This window comes from Psammomys obesus, unplaced genomic scaffold, assembly GCF_907164565.1.
Source record: "Psammomys obesus unplaced genomic scaffold, mPsaObe1.curated_primary_1811, whole genome shotgun sequence".
Lineage (NCBI taxonomy): Eukaryota > Metazoa > Chordata > Mammalia > Rodentia > Muridae > Psammomys > Psammomys obesus.
In genome coordinates this window covers 11,082,585-11,109,117 of record NW_026585987.1, presented here as the reverse complement: position 1 = coordinate 11,109,117, position 26,533 = coordinate 11,082,585, and the positions used below count along the sequence as shown (strand labels likewise).

At 39.5% G+C, this 26,533-nt stretch overlaps 1 protein-coding gene across 1 annotated transcript in view; it reads left to right on the top strand.

The window, feature by feature from the left end:
• The window catches only part of Plcxd3 (phosphatidylinositol specific phospholipase C X domain containing 3), a 211,638-nt gene that overhangs the window by 114,425 nt on the left and 70,680 nt on the right, over nucleotides 1–26,533 (top strand). The window contains exon 2 of the mRNA XM_055601086.1: nucleotides 23,850–24,558. Within this exon, the coding sequence (XP_055457061.1) occupies nucleotides 23,850–24,558 (709 nt within the window). The remainder of the gene's footprint in view (nucleotides 1–23,849; nucleotides 24,559–26,533) is intronic.

Genomic DNA, 26,533 nt, shown 5'->3' with positions numbered 1-26,533 from the left:
CATTTTTCCAGCCCTTTACTCTGAGGTAGTGTTTATCTTTGTTGCATAGGTGTGTTTCTTGGATGCAACAGAATGTTGGGTCCTGTTTCCGTAACCATTCTGTTAGCCTGTGTCTTTTTATTGGTGAGTTGAGTCCATTAATATTGATAGATAATATTGACCAATGCATGTTAGTTCCTTGTGTAATGGAGTCGATGATCTTACCTTGTTTCATTGCTTGTTTTCTTTTCATTTTTGTTGGGATATTATCTGTATGCCCTGTTTTCTTGGGTGAATTCGTTTTCGTTGGATTGGAGTTTTCCTTCTAGTATCTTCTGTAGGGTTGGTTTGCTGTATAGATATTGCGTAAATTTAGTTTTGTCATGGAATATTTTGTTTTCTCCATCTATGTTGATTGAAAGCTTTGCAGGGTATAGTAGTCTGGGTTGACATTTGTGATCTCTTAGAGTCTCCATGATGCTTGCCCAGGCCCTTCTGGCTTTCATAGTTTCTGATGAGAAGTCTGGTGTGATTCTGATAGGTCTACCTTCATATGTTACTTGGCCTTTTTCCCTTGCTGCTTTTAATATCTTTTCTTTGTTCTGTAGATTTAGTGTTTTGACTATGATGTGACGTGATGTGTTTCTTTTCTGGTCTAGTCTATTTGGTGTTCTGTAGGCCTCTTGTATATTTATGGACATCTCTTTCTTTAAGTTGGGAAAATTTTCTTCTATGATTTTTTTGAAAATATTTTCTGGACCTTGGAGCCTGGAGTCTTCTTTTTCATCAATTCCTATTATTCTTAGATTTTGTCTTTTCATAGCATCCTTGATTTCTTGGATATTTTGTGATTGGAATTTTTCTGATTTTACTTTTTCTTTGAGAGAAGTATCAATTTCTGCAAGTGTGTCTTCAGCTCCAGAGATTCTCTCTTCCATCTCTTGTATTCTGTTGGTGATGCTTACTTTTGTGGTTCCTGATCTTTTCTCCAAGTTCTCCAGCTCAAGAGTTTTCTCACTTTGTGTTTTCTTTATTGATTCTAATTCTGTTTTCATGCCTTGCACCATTTCTTTTATGTGTTTGAATTTGGATTCCTGTCTCTCTACGATGGACTCTATTTCTTTGTTCATTTCCTTTTTGTATGCCACTAATTTCTTCTCTACTTGTGCCTCTATTTGTTTGGCTATGTTTGCCTGTGTTTCTTTAAGGGTTTTGTCTATTTCTTCTTTCTTTACCTCCAATTGACTGGCCATCTCTTTGAAAGATTTGTTCATTTCCTCCTTATGAGCCTCAAATAATTGAGCAAGCATGGCTTTAAGGTCATTTTCCTGTGCTTCTGATGAATTGGAATATCCATCGATTTTGGGGTTTGCTGGTGAAGTCATGATGTCCTGATTTATGTTGGAAATGTTCTTTCGCCTACCCCTGGCCATTGGCTTATCTGAGACCTTCCCTGTTTGTTTTTGGATTCAGCCGATCAGACTGGTACTGTCTCTCTCTCGAGTCTGGAGAATTCTTCAGGAAGTTGAGAGAGGTCCCGTGTCCTTAGCGTATGCTGAGGACTAGCTGTACCTGTGGGAGGAAAGTACGCAGGCGCAAACAGAGGCAAATGCAAGCGTGCGTGCGTGTGTGTGTATATGTGTGTGTGTGTGTAAGTGGGTGTGGGCGTGTGTCTCGAGGGACAGAGTGATGGCTAATGTTGAACCCTTGAGTGTGTGGGAGGGGCTCTGCAATGTATATGTCGCAGGCGCTAGTGATGATCGCAGCGCAATTTCTGGCATTAACTGCCTTAACTCCTCAATTAGACCCACAGAGCAGGAACTTCAATGTTCCAAGTGCCCCTCTGTTTCCCAAAGTGGGTATATGGGTGGGAGGGGGTTCGATGCCTGGCTTCTGTTTTAGAAGAAGCCAGGATCAGTGGAGCTGCAGATTCTCAAGGGTGCACTCACTTACAGGCAGGACACTTGGCAGAGATCGGCGTATCTGGGCTGTCTGCTCTCTGGTTTGGCCCTGCTTCTTTGATGTGCTCCGCCAGTTCCGTCTGCTGTCACTGCCAGGTTATGAGGTCTTGCTGCAGCTGGAGGTTTCAGGGTGGTCACGTCAGTGGGAATCGGGGTAACCAGCCTTTCTGTTCTCTGGTTTGGCCCTGGTTAGTCTTAAACTGGAGGGCTGATGTGCCCCGCCAGCTCAGTGCTGCTCCGCCGCCAGGTTAGAAAGTCCCGCTGTAACTGGAGACTGGGTTGCTAGTCCAGATGCTTTCTGGGAAGTCCTGGGGTCTCTTCACTGTGCTCTCCAAGCTTCGGAGGCCCAGCGCCTGGTGTGTCTAGCTTGTATGGCGTTTCTGTCTGGTTTTGGTGAGTATATAGCGTATTCTCTGTCACTGTGGGATTGGGCGGGCCGTACCGTCAGTGATCGCGATCCTGCGGAGCTAGTATGGCGTCTAGCAGACTTGGGCCCTGGGAGGATGGTGCAGCTGCCGCTCGTGAATCTGGGGCTCCGAGACACAGTACTGCTGGCCTTTGCCGATAAAGGACTTGGGGCTCAGCCTCAGTGGCTGCAGGCCCCAGGCAGTTAGGTCTGCGCTGAGAAAGGTGAGTCCGCTGTGCCGAGGAGGAGGGAGGTCTGGGGGAGGGGAGTGCCGAGAGATCAAAGGATCGTTTCTCACCTTCCACAAACAAGTCCCTGGGTGACCCGAGACCAAGGTTTTCACCTCCGGCGATGTTCCCTGTTGTTTAGAAAGTCTCTCCGTTGTTTCCCTGGCTTCAGAAGTTCTTCCACTCATCAACTCAGAACTTTTTCTCTTCCACAGCTTGGAAACTGTGTGTGCTAGTCGCCATCTTGGCTCCGCCCCCCCTGATTTTTTTTTTTTTTTTTTTAGTTAATTTTGTATCCAGCTACTTTGCCGAAGGTGTTTATCAACTGAAGGAGTTCTCTAGATGAATTTTTGTGGTTTCTCATGTAGACTATCATATCATCTGCAAATAGTGATACTTTGACTTCTTCCTTTCTCATTTGAATCCCCTTGGTCTCCCTTAGTTTTCTTATTGCTCCAGCAAGGACTTCAAGAACTATGTTGAAGAGATATGGAGAGAATAGGCAGCCTTGCCTTGTCCCTGATTTCAGTGGGATTGATTTAAGTTTCAATCCATTTAGTTTGTTATTGGCTATAGGCTTGCTGTATATTGTTTTTACTATGTTTAGGTATGTGCCTTGTATCCCTGATCTCTCCAAGGCTTTAAACATGAATAGGTGTTGGATTTTGTCAAATGTTTTTTTGGCATCTAAGGAGATGATCATGTGTTTTTTCTCCTTTAGTTTGTTTATATGATGGATTACATTGATAGATTTACATATATTGAACATACTCCTGCATGACCAAGCCTACTTGGTCATGATGGATGATATCTTTTATATGTTCTTAGATTCTGTTTGCCAGTATTTTATTGAGTATTTTTCCATCAATGTTCATAAGAGAGATAGGCCTGAATTTCTCTTTTTTGGTTGGGTCTTTGTGTGGTTTAGGTATCAAGGTGACTGTGGTTTCATAGAAGGAGTTTGGTAATGTTCCTTCTGTTTGAGAAATAATTTTATGAGAATTTGAGTTAGCTCTTCTTTGAAGGTCTGGTAGAATTCTGCCCTGTAACCATCTCGCCCTGGGCATTTTTTAGAAGAGAAACTTTTGATGTTGCTTCTATTTTTTGGCGGGGATATAGGACTATTAAATCTTTCTATCTGATCTTGATTTAATTTTGGTAGATGCAATCTATCAAGAAAATTGTCCATTTCATTTAGATTTTCAAATTTTGTGGCATATAGGCTTTTGTAGTATGACCTAATGATTGTTTGGATTTCCTCAGTGTCTGTTATTATGTCCCCCTTTTTGTTTCTGATTTTGCTGATTTGTGTAGTTTCTGTCTGCCTTTCAGTTAGTTTGGCTAAGGGTTTGTCTATCCTGTTGATTTTCTCAGAGAACCAGCTCTTGGTTTCATTGATTCTTTGAATAGCTTTATTTGATTCTAATTGATTGATTTCAGCCTTGAGTTTGATTATTTCCTGATGTCTACTCCTCTTAGGTGTGTTTACTCTTTTTTCTAAGACTTTCAGGTAGGCCATTAAGTTGCTTGTATGAGCTGTTTCAAATTTCTTCTTGAAGGCACTTAGTGCTATGAATTTTCCTCTTAGCCCTGCTTTCCTTGTGCCCCATAAGTTTGGGTATGTTGTGCCTTCATTTTCATTGAATTCTACAAAATCTTTAATTTCTTTCTTTATTTCTTCCCTGACCCAGCTGTCATTTACTAACAAGTTGTTCAGTTTCCATGTGCATGTCAGCTTTTTATTATTTCTGTTGTTGTTGAGGTCCAGCTTTAGTCCTTGTTGGTCAGATAGAATACAAGGGATTATTTCAATCTTCGTGTATCTGTTGAGGCCTGCTTTTTTGTCCAATTATATGGGCTATTTTGGAGAAGTTTCCATCAGGTGCTGAAAAGAAGGTATGCTCTTTTGAATTTGGGTGACAAGTTCTTCAGACATCTATTAGGTCCATTTGATTCAGGACCTGTAAGTTCCTTTATTTCCCTATTTAACTTCTGTCTAGATGATATGTCTCTTGGTGAGAGTGGAGTGTTGAATTATCCCTCTATTAAGGTGCTGGGATCAATGTGCGATTTAAGCTTTAATAATGTTTCATTTACAAATGTAGGCGCTCTTATATTTGGGGCATAGATGTTTAGAATTGTAATCCTCTTGGATTTTTTCTTTGATCAGAATGAAGTGCCCCTCCTCATCTTTTTTGATTAATTTTGTTTAAAAGTATATTTTATTGGATATTCGAATAGTTACCCCAGCTTTTTTTCTAGGTCCATTTGCTTGAAAAACATTTTTCCATCCCTTTACTCTGAGGTAGTATTTTTCTTTGTTGCAGAGGTGTGTCTTTTGGGTGCAGCAGAATGTTGGATCCTGTTTCCGCACCCATTCTGTTAGTCTGTGTCTTTTTATTGGAGAGTTGAGTCCATTGATATTGATAGAGAATAGTGACCAATGAATATTAGTTTCTTTTATTGTGGAGTTGTTGGTGTTACTGTGATGCATTGCTTGTTTTCTTTTAATTTTTTTTTTTGAGAAGTTATCTGTATCTTCTCTTTTCTTGGGTGTAGTTGTTTTTGTTGGATTGGAGTTTTCCTTCTAGTATCTTCTGTAGGGCTGGTTTGTTGTATAGATATGCTTAAACTTAGTTTTGTCATTGGAATATTTTGTTTTCTCCACCTATATTGATTGTATGCTTTGCTGGATATAGTAGTCTGTGTTGGCAACTGTTAGACCATCTATCTTATTCATTGGGAAAAGGTAGCTAGGACTCCGTAGTTCTTTCAGTCTACTGAATCTCTTCCCATGGAAATATGCTTCTCAGAGCTGCCTCCCAGATTCTTAAAACTAAGCCATTTCTCTTAAACCAGACCAATTCTGTATTTGGCCATGGTAGCACACTTCACACTGTGTCCAGCATGCCATATGCTGAGTTGTGTCACAGTTAAGCAAGAGGATGCAGAGTAGGTCTGGGTATTTGGAACATTTTACTCACTTGGCCCGAGGAAGGCATTGGCCTGCATCTGCTCCTGAGTACAGCTTTTGGACCTGATTCCAATTCTGTAAGCAAAAGGTAGTCCAAGATCCACCTCACTGGGCTCTGACCCAACGATAGGTGCCCAAATCTTTATTCCTCTTGGGAAGTTTTCATTCAGCCAAGCTTAATTCATCAGATATCTCTTTTGAGCAGCAGAGGGATTATGTTTGGGTGTAAAGTGGTTGTTGAATTAGAATATTTTGACTCCAGAGCAAGCTCTTTGGTCTAGCCACCATCTGCTTTCTGCTCTATACCTCTCTTTCCTCTTTCACTTCACTATTCCCATTAAAGTGTTATGGAATTTTTAAAGCATTTTTACTATTCTCAAATCTGTCAATGGGTTTTTACCAGTGAAGAATCCCCAAATAAAGACAGTAAAGGTGGGGTATTCATTCTTTCTAAACCCTGTCTCTAGCATCTGACTCTGCTCATTGAGCCCTTGTTGCTCTCATAGCCCCTACATTGTAATGTATTCTTTCCAATTTCTGGAGCTATTCCTGACTTATCCTTATGCTTTGGAAGTAGGGGATAAAATTTCAACTGTAAGTAACTTCAAGGTACCCCACAATCTGATTTCATAGTTGTGTTATAAATATCCTTTTTTCCTTACCCTAACTGTCTTGGAAAGTTTGCTTTTTGCTAATACTTTGACTAATCACTTCATAGGACTGTTGACTTTAAACTTGAGAAGTTAGATTTCAAGCAGATAACATCCTTCCTGGTTCTAAATTTGCTTAGCAATGATGAAAGGTGAATTTCTTCTTTGAATATTATTTAATAAGTAATTTATATAACCATGAAATGGAAAATGAAACTAAGAATCTAAGTGATTAATATGCTTGATGAATGCTTGATGAATTCGGAATTGATCAAGGTCAGTGTAAACTGAATGGTCAGTGAAACTCATCAATAAGCTTGTAATTAACATCAACAGCAAAGAAGTATTTTTGTATTTTCTAACCTGAACCTGTGATAGATATATTAAAAGCTGCACTGAAGCACATGACCTGTGATGGTGTTCTAAAATGTTGTCAAGGTATTGGTCCATCTTAGACAAAGTCTCCAGGAAATGAATAACTCATGGACTGAGCACATACAATATTTGCAGTCAGTGACTGGACTCAACACATCAGTGTTGAGTGAATATAAAGCTTTTTAGATTTCTCAAACTGAAATACTCTTTTTGAAAAGTCAGAAAATGCATGTAGTTTTGAACTTCCATTGTATTGTACATAAGTGTCATCTCTTACCAATTTTCTAGTTTTAATTAGAAAATAATGACTACTTTTGGTTTTGCCTGTAATAACCTACCATTTTTCTTTGAAATAACTATACCAGAAAAACATACACTAATGTAAGAATCATATGATAATTATACTCATAATCACCATCCAGGTTAAGAAATAAAATATCTGCAATGCAAAGTATTACATTCTACGGGAGTCAGAAATTTGTCTTTTTTTTCCCCCCACTCTCTTCCCTGCTCATGTGAATACAAAGCAATGACCAAAATAGACAAACAGCTTTAAAACTCCCTTTGCAATGGGCAAACCACACTGTCACTGAGCTGTAATGAAACATGAGGCTATTGTCTGGGCCTCAGAGGGTCATGACTCCATGTGAATAGTTCACTCCATCCAAGGCCTTGCTCCTCTGGGCCTATAAAACATTCAGCGCATTGTTCTTCAATCAATAAATAGCCTCCAGATATTCAACTTCAAGAACAGCTTATCCTAGTAAATTCTGGATTTGGTTTGACCAAATGAATGAGAGACTTTTCCTTATTTTTTGAGTAGCCAAGCTGTGTACTTTTAAAATAGATACTTTAAAATATTTTCATGTGTTTCTCTTGAAGTAAGAGATTTAAAAACATAAAATTGACTTTTCATGTTGTAAAGTACAAAAAAAATTTGATACTTTCAGCAAATTGAGAATTGAAAATTACACAAGGAGTTGAAAGCCTTTTCAACACATAGTCATGAGACCATTGCCTGAATTTATTATGGAAATGGGAAAATTTAGGGCAGGAAGCTAATCCAGTCAGCTAAAACTTCCAACAGCTCAAATTCATTGACTGGTATAAATAAATATTAGAAAATTGAAATGGTTATCTTCTATCAGAATTTCCCAGAAGTTCTTGTTTCAAGTTCCTTATATGCTTTTGAAAAATATTCAAAAGTTTACTGGGCATGAATTTATTGCTTCCAGAGGTAATCTTGCTTATTCTTACTCCTTACACATTAACATTATCTTTAGCATCCCGAAACTTTAGTATATCTCTTTTCACACTGGAGGTGTTAGATATATATTTTCACTTAATTTGAACTGATTTATGTAAAAAAAAAAAAACCAAACAAATAAACAAAAACCCTAAAAAACAAAAGCTGGTGCTATTATTTGCTGGATTGGGCATGGTGATAATCTAACTTTAATCTAGAATTCAGTAGGCAGGGGCAGGAGGATTTCTGTAAGTTTAAGGTTTGGTTTACATAGTGAATTCCAGGGCAACCAGCAGTACGTAGGGAGAACCTGTCTCAAGATAAAACAACAACAACAACAACAAAACAAAAAGCAAAATAAAACCTCAGAAACATTTCCTTTCACCTTGCTTACCTTGTGCCTGAAAATGAGCGCATTCACAGCACTGCCTCTCTTATATCCAACAAGATTTGTGACTTCTTTCCTATTCTTGGGCTCATTCACTTACAATCTGTACTTTGTAAGTATAAAAATAAGTAACTCATAACTAGGCAGCAGCCTTTAATTATTTTCAATATACTTTGGTTGAGTGTTAACTCCCAAAGTAACCATAAACTCTAACCAGTTTGAGCCAACAAATTAATATGATTCCCTCTTATTGTATTTTCATTTTGTTTTGTTTCCATTTGAACCTTGTATCATTAGAAAATATATTTCCTTGGTTATCTTTTCAGCACTCATTTTTTTGTTTGTTTGTTTTTGTTTTTCTAAATGTGCCACATGCTGCATATATTTGACCACATTTGTAAACCAGTCTGGATAAATCCAACCAGAGGACAGTATAGAATAGACACTCTCGTAAAATAAAAATGTTTATAGTGAGAGAATAAGAGGGTTAAAGAGACATAAAAAGACAGAGACAGATACAGACAGAGGCAGAAAGACAAAGATAAAGAGATAAAGAGAAAGCAAGGGGAGAGAGGTACAGGATGAGGGAGACAGGGGTGAGGAGACCAGAGAGGTTGCTCAATGGGTAAATAATCCTAACCCTAACCCAGCCCAAACTCTAACCCTAACCCTAACCCTAACCCTAACCCTAACCCTAACCCTAAACCTAACCCTAAACCTAACCTAAAGGTGTTTGGTGCCAAGCCTGAAAAATCTGAGTTTGATCCCCAGAACAGAACCCACATGGGCCAAGAAGAAAACCGACTTTGGCAATTTCCCATTGACCTCCACATCTGCACAAAAGTGAATGAATAAATGTTGGAAAAAAAAAACTTTCTTAAGAATAATATCTAATGCAGTATGTTTGTTTCTAGCTAAGCTCTAAAAAGTCTGTTAGTGGGGACAGATAGTATCATTCTCTTTGGCATTGGGGACTCTGAGATATGTTTTTGAGGGACTAGACATAGTGACTAAGGACCAGTAATAAAGACAAAAAAATCTTTGCGAGGCTGAAATAAGAAATGGCTCTGTTTTAGGGGACAGTTCACACACACACACACACACACACACACACACACACGGCACGTGGACTATATAACAAGAACATTATTCAGAGCAAATGCCAAACATTGTCACTGTCACTACAATTCAAACATCTACAACCAGGTTCTCCCATCCTTTACCTAAGGTAGTCCCACAACTCTATGAAGAGACAAGGAGTAAAACAGCAGAGAAGGAAGAGTTTGTCATCTGACAACAAATGAAACCCCTGAATTCCTGAAAGGTGACTAAGAAACAGAAGAGGACTAACTTCAGTATAATGTAAATGAAAAGGAAATTCAGAAGTGCAGCCTAATAAGGATTTGTTTAAGAATTTATTAGTTTGTGTTACAAAATGCAGTGATTTAGATTGTTTTGAAGACAATGCTGCACTACAGGAAAGCACTGAGGACATTATCTAATGTATTTGATGTGTTTCTGCCTGTTAAATCTATGACTAACAAAATACATGATTAATCCCAGTGCAATAATTACCAAACGCTTTATAACATATACTGGAGAGTGAGTGTTTTGGGAATGTCTGCATGTCATATCCGATTGGGGAAACAAAGTATCCTCTAGCATCAAGGCAATGCTGTGCAGAATCAGCATGTGATAGACCCAGCTTGTACCCAAGCTTGTACCCAGCTTGTTCTGGCATTTGGCAAGCAGTCTGTGCGTGCCTGGCTCTCTGATAGACTGTATTATCCTTCCCCCTGCAAAGTTGGAAAGTGAGAATGGTATGCTGTTCTCTACACAGCTACCTCTAAAATCCCAAGGACAGAGGAAGATAATGGAAGACAAGAAGAAAAGCAAAGGAAAAATCCACAACCCCAAACACTTTTTTGATAAAAACAAACAAACAAACAAACAAAAAGCCTCCAGCGGATGGCAAAAAGTGGTGTTTTGTGAGCATGACTGAATCAAAGGCTTGTATTTCAAGGAGATTTTTTTTGTTGTTTTTTTTCTGTAGCACAAACATGATTAAGGGCAAAGTGTGTTATTTTAGGTTTTCATTATTCATAAAAGAAAAGTAAATAGTCCTGGACAAACAAGACAAAAATGAACAGTAGGACTTCAGAGGCACTCTAGCCCTCAAATTCAAGAATTTAATAACCAGACTATGTGTTTCCAGGTTTCTTTTCGTCTTACAGAAAAAAAAAATCAACAAGGTGTTTTGTTTTGAGTCATTTCAGAACAGGTGATTTATTGATATGGGTTTAACTTTTGCGAATGTTCTCTCCTCCTTTCTCCAGACCATTCATTCATTCTATGCTTCTGCAGTCAGGGCTGCTCTGTGGCTGCAGATATCCAAGGCTACTCCAAACTCTCAGCTGCCTGCAACAGAAGAGCTTAGGACAGTGAGATTAAAACAAAACAAAACACTTATAAGTGGTATAGTTGGATCTTGAGATAGCTCTATCCCTAATTGTCTGAGAAAATGCCAGATTGATTTCCATAGTGATTGTACAAGTTTACATTCCCACCAGCAGTGGAGGAGGGTTCCCCTTTCTCCACATCCTTTCCAGCATGTATTGTCACTTGAGTTTTTGATGTTAATCATTTTGATGGGTGTAAGGTGAAATCTCAGGGTGGTTATGATTTGCAGTTCCTTGATGACTAAGGGTGTTGAAGATTTCTTTAAGTGTTTCTCTGCCATTCACTATTCCTCCACTGAGAATTCTGTTTACTCTGTACCCCATTTTTTAATTGGATTACTTGATTTGATGCTGTTTAACTTCTTGAGTTCTTTATATAATTCTGGATATTAGCCCTCTGTCAGATACAGGGTTGTTGAAGATTCTTTCCCAGTCTGTAGGCTGTCATTTTATTCTAATGATTGTGTCCTTTGCTTTTTAGTTTCATGAAGTCCCATTTGTTGATTGTTGATTTAAGAGCCTGTGTTGTTGGTGTTCAATTCAGGAAGTTGTCTCCTGTGCCAATGAGTTCAAGGCTATTCCCCACTTTTTCTTCTAACAGATTTAGTGTGTCTGGTTTTATGTTGATGTCTTTGATCCACTTGGACTTTAGATAAACACACTAAAATCTGTACACCTAAAGAAGGTGAACAAGAAGGAGGACCCTGGGTAAGATGATCAATCCTTACTCAGAAAGGCAAATGGGATAGACATAGGAAGAGGGAGAAAACAAGGAACAGGACAGGAACCTACCACAGAGGATCTCTGAAAGACTCTACCTAGCAGGGTATTAAAGCAGATGCTGAGACTCATAGCCAAACTTTGGGCAGAGTGCAGGGAATCTTATGAAACAAGGGGGAGATAAAAAGACCTGGAGGGGACAGGAGCTCCACAAGAAGAGCAACAGAACAAAAAAATCTGGGCAAAGGGGTCTTTTCTGAGACTGATACTCCAACCAAGGACCATCCATGGAGATAACTTAGAACACCTGCACAGATGTAGCCCATGGCAGCTCAGTGTCCAAGTGGGTTTCCTAGTAATGGGAGCAGGGACTGACTCTGATATGAACTCAATGATTGGCTCTTTGGTCACCTCCCCCTGAAGGGGGTACAGCCTTATCAGACCACAGAGGAAGACAATGCAGCTAGTCCTGATGAGACCTGATAGGCTGGGGTCAGATGGAAGGGGAGGAGGACCTCCCTATCAGTGGACTTGGGGAGTGGTATGGGAGGAGATGAGGGAAGGAGGGTGGGGTTGGGAGTTGATGAGGGAAGGGGCTAGAATACAAAGTGTATAAACTGTAATTAATAATAAAAACACTGAAAAATAAAAATAAAAACAAAACAAACAAGCAAAAAACCCTCAACATCTTATAAAATTAACTCCTAAAAAGAATGAGGAAACTCAGGCTAGCTGAAAAGATCCTCACATCTCTGTCTCTTATTGTGCATGTTCACCAAATGGGAGGCTGAAAGCTTTGCTTCTGCTTCAATGGTGCACCCTGTCATAAAAACACAATGTCTGGGGACAGAGATGCCCTGCAGTAAGCTGTCCTGGACTTGAAGACCAAAGACTTATACTCAGAAGATTGAGTAAAGGACAAGCATTTGGTGATAGCTATGGACATCAGAGAAATGGGCTCTCACAGTAAGAGCCTGGAGCCCTGCATGGTAAGGAGAGCCTTTTCAGCTGGAGAGGCTTGATTGATACTGTGACACATAGCACAGGAATAGCAAGTTGTGGTCCAAGGAATGAGAAAAGAGAAGGTTTTGCAACAAATTATCTATCCATGCAATGTTTCCTTTGCCTAACTCTAAAATTTTATTGTCTCTATGGGCATGTATGACCTTTCAGTTTAATTCTCATTCATTCTTTCCTCCATGTAGCTCATATTTGGTGAAAGCGATTTCTGTGCCAAGAACTCAGGTCTTCATGCGAAATGTACATAGACTGATCCAAAGTGATAGTAAAAGCTAATGTTTCTCAATCATTTTCTTAGTGAACTATTCTTTGTATTTACCAGTTAACTTGTTTTATAGTCATCAAAAAATAGTTCCATCAGCCCCATTGATAGATGAGGAAACCGATACGCACGAAGAGGGAAAGATACTATTTCATGTAATAGTTATTAAATATCTCCTGCATGACAACCACTGTGCTTTTTTGTGCAATGCATTAACAAGTAAAATAGATTTGGTCTTATTCTTGTGGAATTCAGTATGTATTGGTGGAATAGAAAATAAACAATTAAAAATTAAGTTTGAAGTTTGTTATAAATCCTAAGTAAAAGTTCCTCATGTCTTAGAGACAAAGCAAAAGATTGAATGAATTAGACACGTGGGATAGTGTAGTTTATTTAAGGAGACAGCATCTAAGTTGACTCGAATATGAAGGTTAACAGGCAGTGTGATCCCAAGAGCAAGGCTCAGTGGGGATAGACTTGGTGTGTTCAAGAAAGAGGAAGAAGCCGAATGTGACTAGAGCTCTGGAGAGTGGTCCACGCTAAGTGGACCCCACGGACACTGGATCACTGCCAAAAACAATAGAAAACACTCTTTCCTTTAATTTCATAGAACAATTCTAGGGCAGCAATTGGGGAAATAACAAGCCATCTTGCTGTGAAAAACAGATTTCCTTGGGTTTTATCATAAATAAAGCATGTGTTTCTTTAAGGTCCAGACCATTCTACCCTTTTAAAGCCGTCCAGGACCTTGGAGCAGAATACCACAAAGAACCAGGTTGTTCTCTTTTCTGGTTCTCTTCCAAATCATTCCCTTGCAGTCAGGTCTCTTTTGAATTTGCCTCTGAGCTATGCCAAAACAGTCAAGGCCAATTATTGATAAAATGTGCTGTTTTTCTCTATATATTTGTTACATTTCTTTCACAGACAAACCTTCACCCTCCCGTTTTCTTATTATTTAGTCATCATTGGCTCATCCTTCTCCCTGACTCACTGCACTTGGAAGGGTGATCATTATGAACCAGGAAATAAAAACAGCTGAAAGATAATGCAGTTTGGTGGTCTCGGGAGTGAGAGGGATACGCACTGTACCTTGTTCCCAGTTTTATGGAGTTGAGTTTAGCTTCTTTATTTGGAGACTTAGACTCACTGTCAGAGATCTTCTGACTATCCAGAAATGAACTCCAAATAGAGAAGCTAAAATAAAAGTTTATTATAAAAACATATTGATTTTTTATTAATAAAAAATTATCAGCTGAGTTCTTATTTTTTATTCAGTATTTAAAGAAATAATCCAAATCATGAACAGTATAATATCATCTAAACTTAAAAGCCTCTCATATAGACATAACACAGGTCACACATGCAAAAATCTCTGTGTTTGTCCTTATTGAATGCTGCTATCTCTGCTCATGTGTGTTTGTATGTCTCTGTGTGGATGCAAGTATCTGTGTTGATGTGCGTCTATGTATGCTTGCATTTATCTTTCCCAAATAGGTTGGCACTGAGAATGAGAAAGCACAAAAGGCAAGATTGAGGGAGGGAAGACAAGTTCACAAACCGATGATTAGCAAAGAAGTACCTTGACAGCTCATTGTTCTAAGAGTGGGACGACAGCATTCACAACACAGAGTTTTCTGAAGTGTGGAATCTCATGCTTCACCCAAGACCAATCGGTCAAGTTTTAACAAGCTCCCCAATGAACCAGATATGCATTACATTTAGACAACACATTGTGAAGTATTGTCTAAATGGTCGCATGTATTTGAGATTTTTGTTCTCACCCCCTGTGTTTATGTGCTGGCAATTTCCTCTAGCAGATCATATCCCACTCAGGATTAAACCATTGTTCTAACTGTAGGTGTCCAGTGTAGTTTATCATAGAATTTATTATTCTTTGTGATAAGGGTGATTTTCCGGCCTGCTTCTCCTCACTGTAATATAAACACCATAAAGAAATATCCAGATAATACTTGTATGCTGTTTTATTTCAAATGCCTGTCCAAATGCTTGATATATAACAGACATTCAATAATTATGTATCAAATGATCAGTTCTTCAGAGGAGGAAGCAAGTCATTGGAAACACTTGATGGGATTCACTTCCTTTTTCCTTCTTGCCTGTTTTACTTTTTTAAATCTTTCTCCCAATCCCTGTCTCTTCGGAGCTATAGCAGATCATGTGTCTAATAGGTGCTCAGTTTATTTAATGATTTTTTTAAATTGTTAGATAAATATTCCCCAGCAAAACTTGTGCCATAAAAGAGCTTCTAGAGTAGAGATCGAGCGCCTGGAAATCACCCAGAACAATAAAAGACATTATGAAGTAAAAAGAGCAACGCATCATACTACACACACCAACAACAACAACAACAAGTAGCTGGGTGAACTAAGTCCCCAGACTACGTATTCTATTGATTTTTAACCAAAGTCAGAAGCAACCCCTTGTATGTGAGTTTTCTGTTGCTGTGTGCTGGCAGAACAGCTTCAGTGTAGAAAGGCACAATGGAAAATATATGTGAGATAAGCTGCAAAGATGAGCATTGCAGGTAGAGATGACTAATTCAAAGTTCTGGCGGACTTCGGAAATTATCTGCCTATAAGGTTCGCACAAGAGAAAGCTGTCTCTACTTGGTAACTATTGATACTTGTGCCATCTGATTCTTTATTGTGAAGGCTCTCTGGGTATCGCAGGATACCTACTGGCATTCTCGGCTTCTACCTATCATATGCAACCCCAGCCCATCATATGCTAACAGCAGCCTCCTTGTGTTCTTATAGCCAGAATGTCTTCTTATATTTTCAGATATCCCTGAACCAAAATCACCCTTGACTAAATATCACTGATGCAGGTGGCTCCAGGGCAGAAGAGCCTGTTACTATGGCTCACTATCTGGCAAACTGGGCTGTTAAGTTTATGTAATTCAAATTACACACACACATATACGCACACAAACACACACATGTCTCAGTATCTTCCCTTTGTGAAAGTTATTTTTTCCCACTGTTGTGATTCTAGGTTAGCAGTTTGTGATGTTGTCATTGGTTTAGTAATGCACTGCACAGCAAAGCTTCAGGGCGTGGATCCATTTAACTTAATGCCAAGCAGTGCCCAGCAGAAAGCACGTTGGAATGGAAAGGGGGAAGTCTGCTATGAATGCTTTGTGGGAAGTTGCAAGTAATTTAGTCTTTCATTTCCTTTTCTTATAGATCTGTTGGTAATCTTTTTTTCTTCTTTCCTTTTTCAGCATTTTTTTAAAAATATTTATTTATTTATTTATTCATTTATTTATTTATTCATTTTACACCCTAACTGTAGCTCCCTCCTTCCCTGCCAGTCCCATCCTCCTTCCCTCTTCCCTCTACCCCACTCTTCTACCCATCAGAAAAGGGGAACTCCCCCCCCCACCAACCCACCCCAGCACATCAGGACTAAGTATATCCTCTTCCTAGGTGGCCTGGCAAGACAGCTCCACCAGGGGAAAGTGATCGAAAACTATGCAACAGAGTCCTTGTCAGAGACAGCTCCCCTTACTAAGGAACCCACATGAAGAACAAGTTGCCCATCTGGTACATATGCTTAGGGGGTCTAGGTCCAGTCCATGCATGGTCCTTGGTTAATGTTTAGTCTCCACAAGACCCTGGACCCAGGATAGTTGTTTCTGTTGGTCTTCTTGTGGAGTTCCTGTCCCCTCCAGGTCCTTCTATCCTTTCCCCCACTTTTCCACAAGGCTCCCTGCACTCCGCCAATGGTTGTCTGAGTCTCAGCATCTGTTTCTATAAATTGCTGGATGGAGCCTATCAGAAGACAGCTATCCTAGGCTCCCTTCTGCAAGCATAGCAGAGTGTCCTTAATACTGTCAGCTCTCTCCTTTGGGGTGGGTCTCAGGATGGGCCAGACATTGGTTGGATAGTCCCTTAATCTGTGATGATCATATGATTTTTTTTCCTTTCAGTTTGTTTATATGGTGGGTTACAGTGTTGGATTTTCATATGTTGAACCATCCCTGTATTCCTGGGATGAAGTTTACTTCATCATGGTGGATGATGTATTTGATGTGCTTTGAAATTTGGTTTGCAAGTATTTTTGCATCAATGTTCATGAGGAAAAATGGTCTGTAATTCTTTCTTTGTTCAGTCTTTTGTGGTTTAGGTATCAGAGTGACTCATGTTTCAGAGCATGAGTTTAGCAATGTTCCTTCTGTTTCTGTTTTATGAAATAGTTTGAGGAGTATTGGTATTATCTCTTCTTTGAAAGTCTTCACTAAAACAATCTGGTCCTGAACCTTTTTTTTTTTTTTTTTTTTGGCGGGTGGGAAAGGAAGTTGGGAGACTTTTGATGACTGCTTCTATTTCCTTAAGGGTTATAGGACAGTGTAAACTGTTTACATGATCTTGATTTAACTTTGGTAAGTGAAATCTATCCAGAAAATCTTCCATTTCCTTTAGATTTTCAAATTTTGTGACATACAGGCTTTGAAGTAAGACTTAATGATTCTAAGGTCATAGTCCTTTTTACCCTCAGTCAGGGGGGCAGCCTCACAGAGGGTGGTGTTTAGGAATTTAGGAGGAGTAATCAGAGGCTAAAGAGCTATTTAGCACTCCATAGATTGATATTGAGAAGCACTGATATTGAAGCACTGAGAAATACTAGCTACAGAAGATGGGATTGTAATAACCAGTCAAGTTGTTTGTGATGGCACGTTTGAATTCTTGTGAAGTAGGAATTGTCAAAGTAAATGTTTTAGGAGAGCTGGATACAAGGAAAATTACTAGGTCACAAAGCCTGATGGTGAAAATACGGAAAGCAGGGGATCTTGTTGATGGATGTAGGGCTGGAACTGTGTATATTTTTCTCTCAGGTTAAATCCATTCTAGAGACTGAAGCAAGTTAACTTTTGAGGAGGAAGTCTGAGCTGTGACAACAGGGATGATTGGGAAACTGCTAATCTCAAAGTGGTACTTGAAAGCTGTTTCAGGGGTCCACACAAACCAACAGAACACTAGTATTACAATGAAAAGAAAACAAACAAAAACAGCTCTTTGATAGGCTATTTTCTTTTCTAAAATAGTAATTAACTCAACACAGTACAACTTGAATATTATGTGGCTTGAGGAGCAGAAAAAAGTTGAAGATAAACCCAATGAGAAGACAGATGAGGGAGATTGAAAGAAGACAATGGCAAAGAAAGGAAAAGAAACTAGGGAAATGTTGAATATTCTAAGAGGTTTACCAGCACCAAGTGCTCAGAATGGTTGAACAGAATTTTGGTTTAATTTTATAATGATGGCATTAGCCATGTACATACCATGCTATGTGCCAAGAAATAGTAATGAGGTCACACAGACGACAGGAAGGCTGTCTTTCATAGTCATCTGTAGCACTCCTAAGGTTTCTCATAACTCTCTGTACTCATAGTCTTACAAGAGTAAGAGGAGGAACCATAGTTGGAGAATAGAAAGCATGAATAATCTTTGGCAGCAACTATTGCTCTGAGATGTCAGAGTAGAATTCAGTAAGAGGGAGAAGGGCTGATGAGCCTGTGTAAAGCAGCTTAGTTTGGCATAACATGAAAAAAATGGTTATTATTGATAGAAGTAGCTATTTCACGTCTGTAGTGTTTCTTTATGCAGAGTTTTGAATGATTTCTATGGATAAAATATTTTTTACTTCTATAGCTAGATGCTATAATGAGCCCAGATATTTAAAAGTTAACTTCTTAAATATGTTTTGTTTTGTTTTGTTTTGTTTTGTTTTGTTTTGTTTTGTTTTTGAAAGCTTTCAGTCTGGGCTTAAAGTCGAGTGTATACGGGGAAAGTTTTAGGTGGAGAGTAAGATACAAAGATAGAGGAAAAAGTTGGTAACCATAATCAAACATCCAGTGACAATTAGAAATGTAGAGATTATGAAGTCAAGGGAAGGAACGTCCACCATGACTGTTAAGGGTGCTTCACCACACAGGAAGAAATGAAGTTAGGATTTGGACTTCCTTGTTGGAAAGATAAAAAGAAAAACCCCTCCAGTGTCCTTTACTTCTCAGGAAACATGGCCACAACACCAACCACTTTTGTTCTGCCCCAGAAACCAGTCACAAAAACAAGTCCACCTTCTTATATCCTCACCCAGGAGTCATTTTTGTTCACAATGGAAGATAACACTCATTCTTCCTTACTACTTCGGCATTCCTTCTGTGATCTTATGACAACCAAGTTATCAAGTACCCAAGAAACTTGCTGTAGGATTCTCAGGGGGATGGAGGAGGAGACAGAGGCTCTTGTCACAAGCAAGCTCAGTGTTTTGCCAGGGAAAGGACGGATGGTGTTTTTACTGTGACACAGTCAGAGCCTGGATTCAAAGGTACAGCTGTGGCTATTGGAACCAAATTCATATGCACCACTCAGACTTGAATTTGCTGGGTCATTTACTCTGAAGTTGATTTGATACATCTTCTTCAATATATATCATCACCTATAATTTTGTTATTTGAAATGAAGCTATGGTCAAACACAGAGAGCAACCAAAAATTCATCTGGATGATCTTGCATAAATAATACTGAAGGGATATTGAAAAAGGAGCACCAGAAGCTAGTCTATATTATCTTTATTATTAAATATAATGGATATAAGTCTTTAGATCTTCAAAACAACAGTAAATGTGGTATTTTTCTTTTGTTTTATACTTGGACATGAGGTGACTAGGACTCTAATTTCTAATAAACATTTCCAAACCTTAATCCTGCAACTTCAATATTTATCTCCCCCCCCGAAGAGCTTGTACCGCCACCCTGTGTACACTTGTGAAGATGATGTTTGCTTAGTCTTAACTAGTTATAACAATATAAAACTTTAATTGTTGTTATGTTTATGGTGCTACATAGTATATATTTCTAGTCCTACTATGCTATTGACTCATTCCTTATAAGAATCTCGTGAAGCAACATTTTAATTTAATAGTATAGAAAATAAAAGCCATATCAATGGCCTGAAAGCCCTCCAGTTTTAAGCCATGAATCTTGGCCCTATTCCTCCACACCTCCTTTAATGCTGCCTACAGTGCATTGCATTGCCTCGTGCATTTTAATCCCAAGCCTATTTAAATCAGCCCCTCCCTCTCTCATTTTTTTTTTTTTTTTGAGACAGTTTCTCTGTAGTGCTAGCTGTCCTGGAAGTTGCTCTGTTTAGCCTGGCTGGCCTCAAACTCACAGATCTGCCTGCCTTTGCCTCCTGAGTGCTGGCACTAAAGGCCTGTGCCACCACACCTAGCAATGAATGAATTTTTAAAGTATACAACTTGGAAGCTAGTATATTTTGATATCAGATTCTACATATCAGTTTTTCCTCTAAGAAAAAATATTTTACTTATTTTTTTATTCATTCATTCATCCATTTTATATCCCTACTGAAACCCCCTCCCTCCTTTCCTCCCAGTCCCACTCTCCCACCTTCTTCCCCATCTACCCCTTTCCTTCTCTGAAAAAGAGAGCTCCTTCCTTCCCACTTCCCATACCAACTTCATATCAACACATCAAGACATATCCGGACTAAGCACATCTTCCACTGAGCCCAGACAAGGCAGCCCAGCTGAAAGCGGAAAGTGATCCAAAAGCGGGCAATGGAGTCCATGTCAGAGATATTCCTTGCTCCAATTGCTAGAGGACCCATGAGAAGACCATGCCATCCATCAGCTACACATGTGTAGTGGGCTTAGGGTCAGTCCATGCATGCTCTTTGGTTGGTGGTTCAGTCTCAGTGAGCTCCTGTGAGCCCAGGTTAGTTGATTCTGTAAGTTTTCCTGTCCCCTCTGGGTACCTCTATCCTTCCCCCAACTCTTCCACATGATTCTTTGAGCTCCACTTAATGTTTGCCAGTGAATCTCAGCTTCTGTTTCAATCCATGGCTGTGTAGAGCCTCTCAAAGGACAGTTATGCTAGACTCATGTCATGTGTGTCTTTCTGGGTCTGTGTTACCTCATTCGGGATGATACTTTCTGGCTTCATCCATTTGCCTACAAATTTCATGATTTCCTTATTTTTAATAACTTAGTAGCATTTCCATTGTGTAAATGTACCACATTTTCTTTATCCATTCTTCAGTTGAATGCAGCCTGGTAATCATGTGGATCCCCAATCAATGGGAGTAGGGCCTGCATCTGACTCTATTGCCTGCATTTGGGCCCCTTTTCCCTAGCTGAGCTGCCTTGTCTATCCTCAGTGGGAGAGGATGTGTTTAGCCCTGCTGTGACTTGGAGTGCCAGGATGGGTTGGTACCCATTGGGGCCTCCCCTTCTCTGAGAAAAGGGCAAGGGTGGAAGGTGTGTGAGCATGGGACTGGGAGGAGAGGAGGGAGGGGGCTTCGATCAGGCTGCAAAGTGATGAAAAAAGAAAGAAAGGAAGAAAGAAAGAAAGAAAGAAAGAAAGAGAAAGAAAGAAAGAAAGAAAGAAAGAAAGAAAGAAAGAAAGAAAGAAATTAAAAGGGAAAAAGAGAAAAAGTTAAGACAAAATTTACTGTCTCTTTTTCAGCCTCACAAAGTAGTGCTTCTACTTTAGGTCAAACAATAGAAAAGATCTCAGTGTAAATGTTGACATTAGGTAGCATCATTCTAAATAGGATTTAATGTCATTAAAATATTTCCTTTGGAGAAATCCCACATTAGGCTATTTACCCTCACTTCAATGCATAGACTGTCTTTTATACAACAGATTTAACTCTTTTCCCATATAATGCCTACAGAATAAAGCAGCCCCAGTGTACCACCCTCAAAAGCTGCTTTTTATGCCACGGAGCCACCTAGCTTAAAAAGGATTTTGGTAGAGGCACCATTTATTTCTTTCTACATAATTTTAACAGTTTTTACTGTTAATGTTCTTTTATTTTGATCTCAATGACATACTTTATTTGAAGGTCAACAAATAACATTATTTTAAACCTATTTTGTTTTTTATAATTGTTTTTCCATGCCTTTTTATATTAAAATATTTTCTATGTACTACATAATAGAAAGGTAACAATAAAGCCAAATTGAAAAGTCTTGAAGGAAGATGAGAAACTGGAGCTGTCCTCTTTCCTGACACTAGCATAATTTATAGTTACTTAAATTTCTGAATATTGATTTATTAGCAGCAGTTTATCTGATTCCTAATATAAGTGAAGAAGCTGAACAAACTGCTGTTGACCAACATTCACAGAGAAGTGTATGAGTTTAGAAAATTCAACATAGCATTTTTATTTGTTTGGATTACCTTTTACCTTTTATTGTTTGAAAGTCTAAAAATTCTTGAGATGTTCTCTGTTCTATATCTTAAATGCCATAATTTTCTGAATATTAAAGTACATTTACAAATTGTTTTATCACTGAACTTTCTGCAATATCCAAAGTTGATGCTCTTTGACTTCTCTCTATGGTTTCTGCAAAGAGAAGTGGCTACACACATGCATGGAGACAGCATACATAGGTGCGGCTGTAGAATGCAGGCAGGATAAATACTGCATCCCTGGGAAAAATGCATCAAATCGATTAGTTGACAAATTCCCTGAGATGTTGTCTTCAAAATTTAAAGGGGAGAAAGAGAGAGCATGGCCATGTATGTATGTATATATATATGTATGTATGTATACATATGTTTTAGGTTGGAGAATTTAAAGATCTACAAAAAAAAAGAAAAAGAAAAGAAAAGAAAAAAGAAACAATCAGTGCCTTGTGGGCCTGTGTCAAAATTAGAGCAACAAAATGAACTCAGGAGAAGCTAAGTAACAGATGGGGAACAATGGCTCAGGGACAAGGTCATGAAAGTGAAAGAAAATGTGACAAAATTGGAAGCACATCTGCTTCTTTTGATATGTCAAGCATCCAAGACACATGAATTCCATTGTAATGATTCAGTAATCATGGCCAAGAGCAAATCGGAAGATTGGAAAGATAAAACTCAACTTTGAGATTATTTTCTTTATAGGTCCTGATCGCATGCCAATGCTACTCCATACTTATACGCAAATGTAAACATACCAATCACTGCAGTTACGGAGGCTTAACATTCATAACTTCTCCAGGTAGACAACCAAACAAATAGCTCTTGTTATCCAAAAAAAGGAATTCTTATGAATTTGAAAATCAATTCCACAGAGAGGTTTTTCTATTGAGAGAAAATATCTGTGAAGAATGGGGTTTATTGGTAAATTTTAAAACACAGTCAGTTGTATTATTTCACAAGACATTTCAGTGTTTACTCGGTATGTAAAAAGCATTTGATCTCATCATAGTTTATAAGTACAAGGCCAAGCATAAGGTTAGGAATGAAGATAAAGACGACAGCATTGTAGTCTACTCTTACCTCTCCTTCCTTGATCTCATCACCTTTCTTTGCTTAACCAAATGTGTGAGGTGAAAATTCATACTCCATTTAGCCACATGAAGAAAGGGCATTTTTTTATTCATTGAGACAATCCCCTTATGCATGCTCAGAACAAAAGGAACTTCTGTATTTGTTTCCTTGCTGCTGTGACAAAGTACACTGTAAGATCACCTTAAAGAATGGAGAAGTTACTTTGACTCACAGTTTGAGGGTGTCAGTAATGGAGTAGTAATGAGCTCAGCCCCAGCTGTGGCTGCATCCATAGTCAGGAAGCAGAGAGATGAATGCTAATGTTCTTTTCATTTTCTCTCTTTCTTTTTCATACAGTCTAGAGCCCCATATCATGGTACTACCCACATTCTGGGCACATCTTTTTATATCAATTAACTGTTTCTGCAAATATTCCCCTAGGTGATTTTCAAATCCTATCACGCTGACAAGATTACCAGCACAGAGGGTGTAATTGAAGGCAAAGTATCTAATCCTTATGAGTTTCCATACATCACACTTCATGAATACTCATTTACATTGCCTGTAGAGGAAGTCATTCCTTGTGGGCGTGGTGTGTTTAGTTCACAGTCGATGATTCTGTGAGTCCTGAAGTACTGATTTGAAGGAAATTATTTACTATTTCACCATCAGTTTTGGTCAACTGAAGTGTTCTCTTTCCTACACCAGGCCATTCAAAGGACCCCACAAAATGTGGGTATTAAGTAAAAATTGCCTGTAGTTTCTTTGGCTCATCTGCGGGGGAAGTGAGTAATTTTCAGGAGGGAAAGAAGTGATATGTTATGAAGACTGGAAATTAACCACATTATGCCTTGTTACTCTCCCAGGGTCCCATGATTCCTTCAGCTTCTACATTGATGAAGCCTCTCCAGTAGGCCCTGAGCAGCCAGAAACTGTCCAAAATTTTGTCTCTGTGTTCGGAACTGTAGCCAAGAAGCTGATGCGGAAATGGTTAGCCACTCAAACAATGAGCTTCACTGGTCAGCTGGGAGCTGGAATCCGTTACTTTGACCTTCGAATTTCCACGAAGCCCAGAGACCCAGACAATGAACTGTACTTTGCTCATGGCTTATTCAGTGCCAAAGTCAATGAGGGTCTTGAAGAGATCAATGCATTTCTCACAGATCATCACAAAGAGGTAGTATTCTTGGACTTCAACCATTTTTATGGAATGCAGAAATACCACCATGAAAAACTGGTCCAAATGCTGAAAGACATCTATGGAAACAAAATGTGCCCAGCCATTTTTGCCCAGGAAGTAAGTCTAAAGTACCTATGGGAGAAGGACTATCAAGTATTGGTCTTCTACCACAGTCCAGTGGCACTGGAAGTGCCCTTTCTTTGGCCTGGGCAGATGATGCCAGCACCTTGGGCAAACACAACAGACCCTGAGAAATTGATCCAGTTTCTTCAGGCATCCATTACTGAGAGAAGAAAGAAGGGCTCGTTTTTTATATCTCAGGTGGTGCTGACACCCAAAGCAAGCACTGTGGTCAAAGGTGTGGCAAGTGGCCTCAGAGAAACAATCACAGAAAGGTAAGTGCCCTTAAGAAAGAAAGGAGATTTGTCCAGTAGTCTAAGTCATGGAGCACAAAAGTGATGGAGCTCAACTCTTACCTATGTGAATTAGTTTGCATAAGTAACATAGTACTACAACTGTACAATGGTATGCCTTAAGATAATTGGTTCCCCAAGGTCCTGCTGATGGCTGACAGTCCTTGCTTTATAGATACATTACCAATTCCACCTTCCTCTCATGGTCTTTTCCCTTTGAGCCTTATTTTTTTAGTTTATTTTCAGTTTATTTACTTTACATCCCAAGGGTCCTCCCTCTCTCTTCTCCTCCCAGTCCCTCCTTTCCTCTCTTTTCCCTCTCCCTTTACTCCCAGAAAAGGAAATCCCCTCCCCCTGCATTCACCCTCTCCAACAAATCAAGGCACATCATAATTGAGCATATCCTCATCTCCTGAGGCCAGGCAAGGCAGCCCTGCCAGGGAAAAGTGATCCAAAAGCAGACTATAGAGTCCATGTTAGAAACATGGACCCCTGCACTCGGCAGGTGCCCCACATGAAGAGCAAGCACAGCATTGGCGACATATGTGCAGGGGGCCTAGGTCCAGACCATGCTTGCTCCTTGGTTGATATATCAGTCTCTGGAAGTCCCCATGGATCTGGTTTAGATGTTTCTGTTGCTCTTCTTGTGAGGTTCCTGTCCCCTCTATGTCCTTCCATCTTTCCTTCAGCACTTCCTCAGGACCCCCAAAGCACCATAACATGCTTAGATACAAGTCCTAGTATCTATCCTTATCCTCTGCTTGCTGGACCCTCCCAGATGACAGTCAAGTTAGGCTCTTGTCTGCAAACACAGCAGAACCTCATTAATAGTGTTAGGGATTGGCTCTCTACAGTGGGGTGGATTTCAGGTTGGGCCAACTATTGGTTGGCCTTCCCTCAATCTTTGTTCCCTCTTTAACTTTGTACTTCTTGTAGGCAGGGTAATTTTTGAATGAAAGTTTTTCAGTGGGATGTTGTTCCCCTCCTTCTACTAATCCTGCCTGGCTAGGAGGTGGTCACTTCAGTTTTCATCTCCTCACCTATTAGAAGTCTCAGCTTGAGTCATTCCATATCCTCCCAGGAGCCTACACAGTTTCAGGCCTCCAGCTTGAAAAGGAGATGCCCCCCCACTCAGTTTCCCTTCTTGTTGCCAGCCCTTCCACTTCCAACCCCAGCTCTCCCCACATCTGATCCTCACCATCATTTCCATCCCCATTCTATCTGTTTCCTAGTTACTTCTCTTAATACACTTCCAATGTCTATTCTATTTCCCCTTCTGAGTGACATTCAGCAATCTTATTGGGCCCTCCTTTTTACTTACCTTCTGTGGGCCTGTAGATTATAGTATGGTTATTCAATACTATAAGTCCAATATCCAGTTATAAGTGAATCATACCCTATGCATCTTTCTGGGTCTGGGTTAGTGTAATCTTTTCTAATTCATCCATATGCTTGCAAACTTCATGATTTATTTTTTTAATTTTTTATTTTTTTATATTAATTACAGTTTATTCATTTTGTATCACAGCTGTAGTCCCCTCCTTGTTCTCCTCCCTCCCTCATCTCCTCCTATGCCCCTCTCCAAGTCCACAGATAGGGGAGGTCCTCCTCCCCTTCCATCTGACCCTAGCATATCCAGTCACATCAGAACTGGCTGCATTGTCCTCCTCTGTGGCTTGGCAAGGCTGCTTCCCTATCCAGGGAGGTGGTAAAAAAGCTAGCCACTGAGTTCATGTCAGAGACAGTTCCTGTTCCCCTTACTAGGAAACTCAGTTGGACACTGAGCTGCCATGGGCTACATCTGAGCAGGGGTTCTAGGTTATATCCATGAATGGTCCTTAGTTGGAGGATTAGTCTCAGAAAAGACCTCTGATCCCAGATATTTTGGTTCTGTTGCTATCCTTGTGGAACTCCTGTCCTCTCCAGGTCTTACTATTTCCCCTTTCTTCTCTAAGAT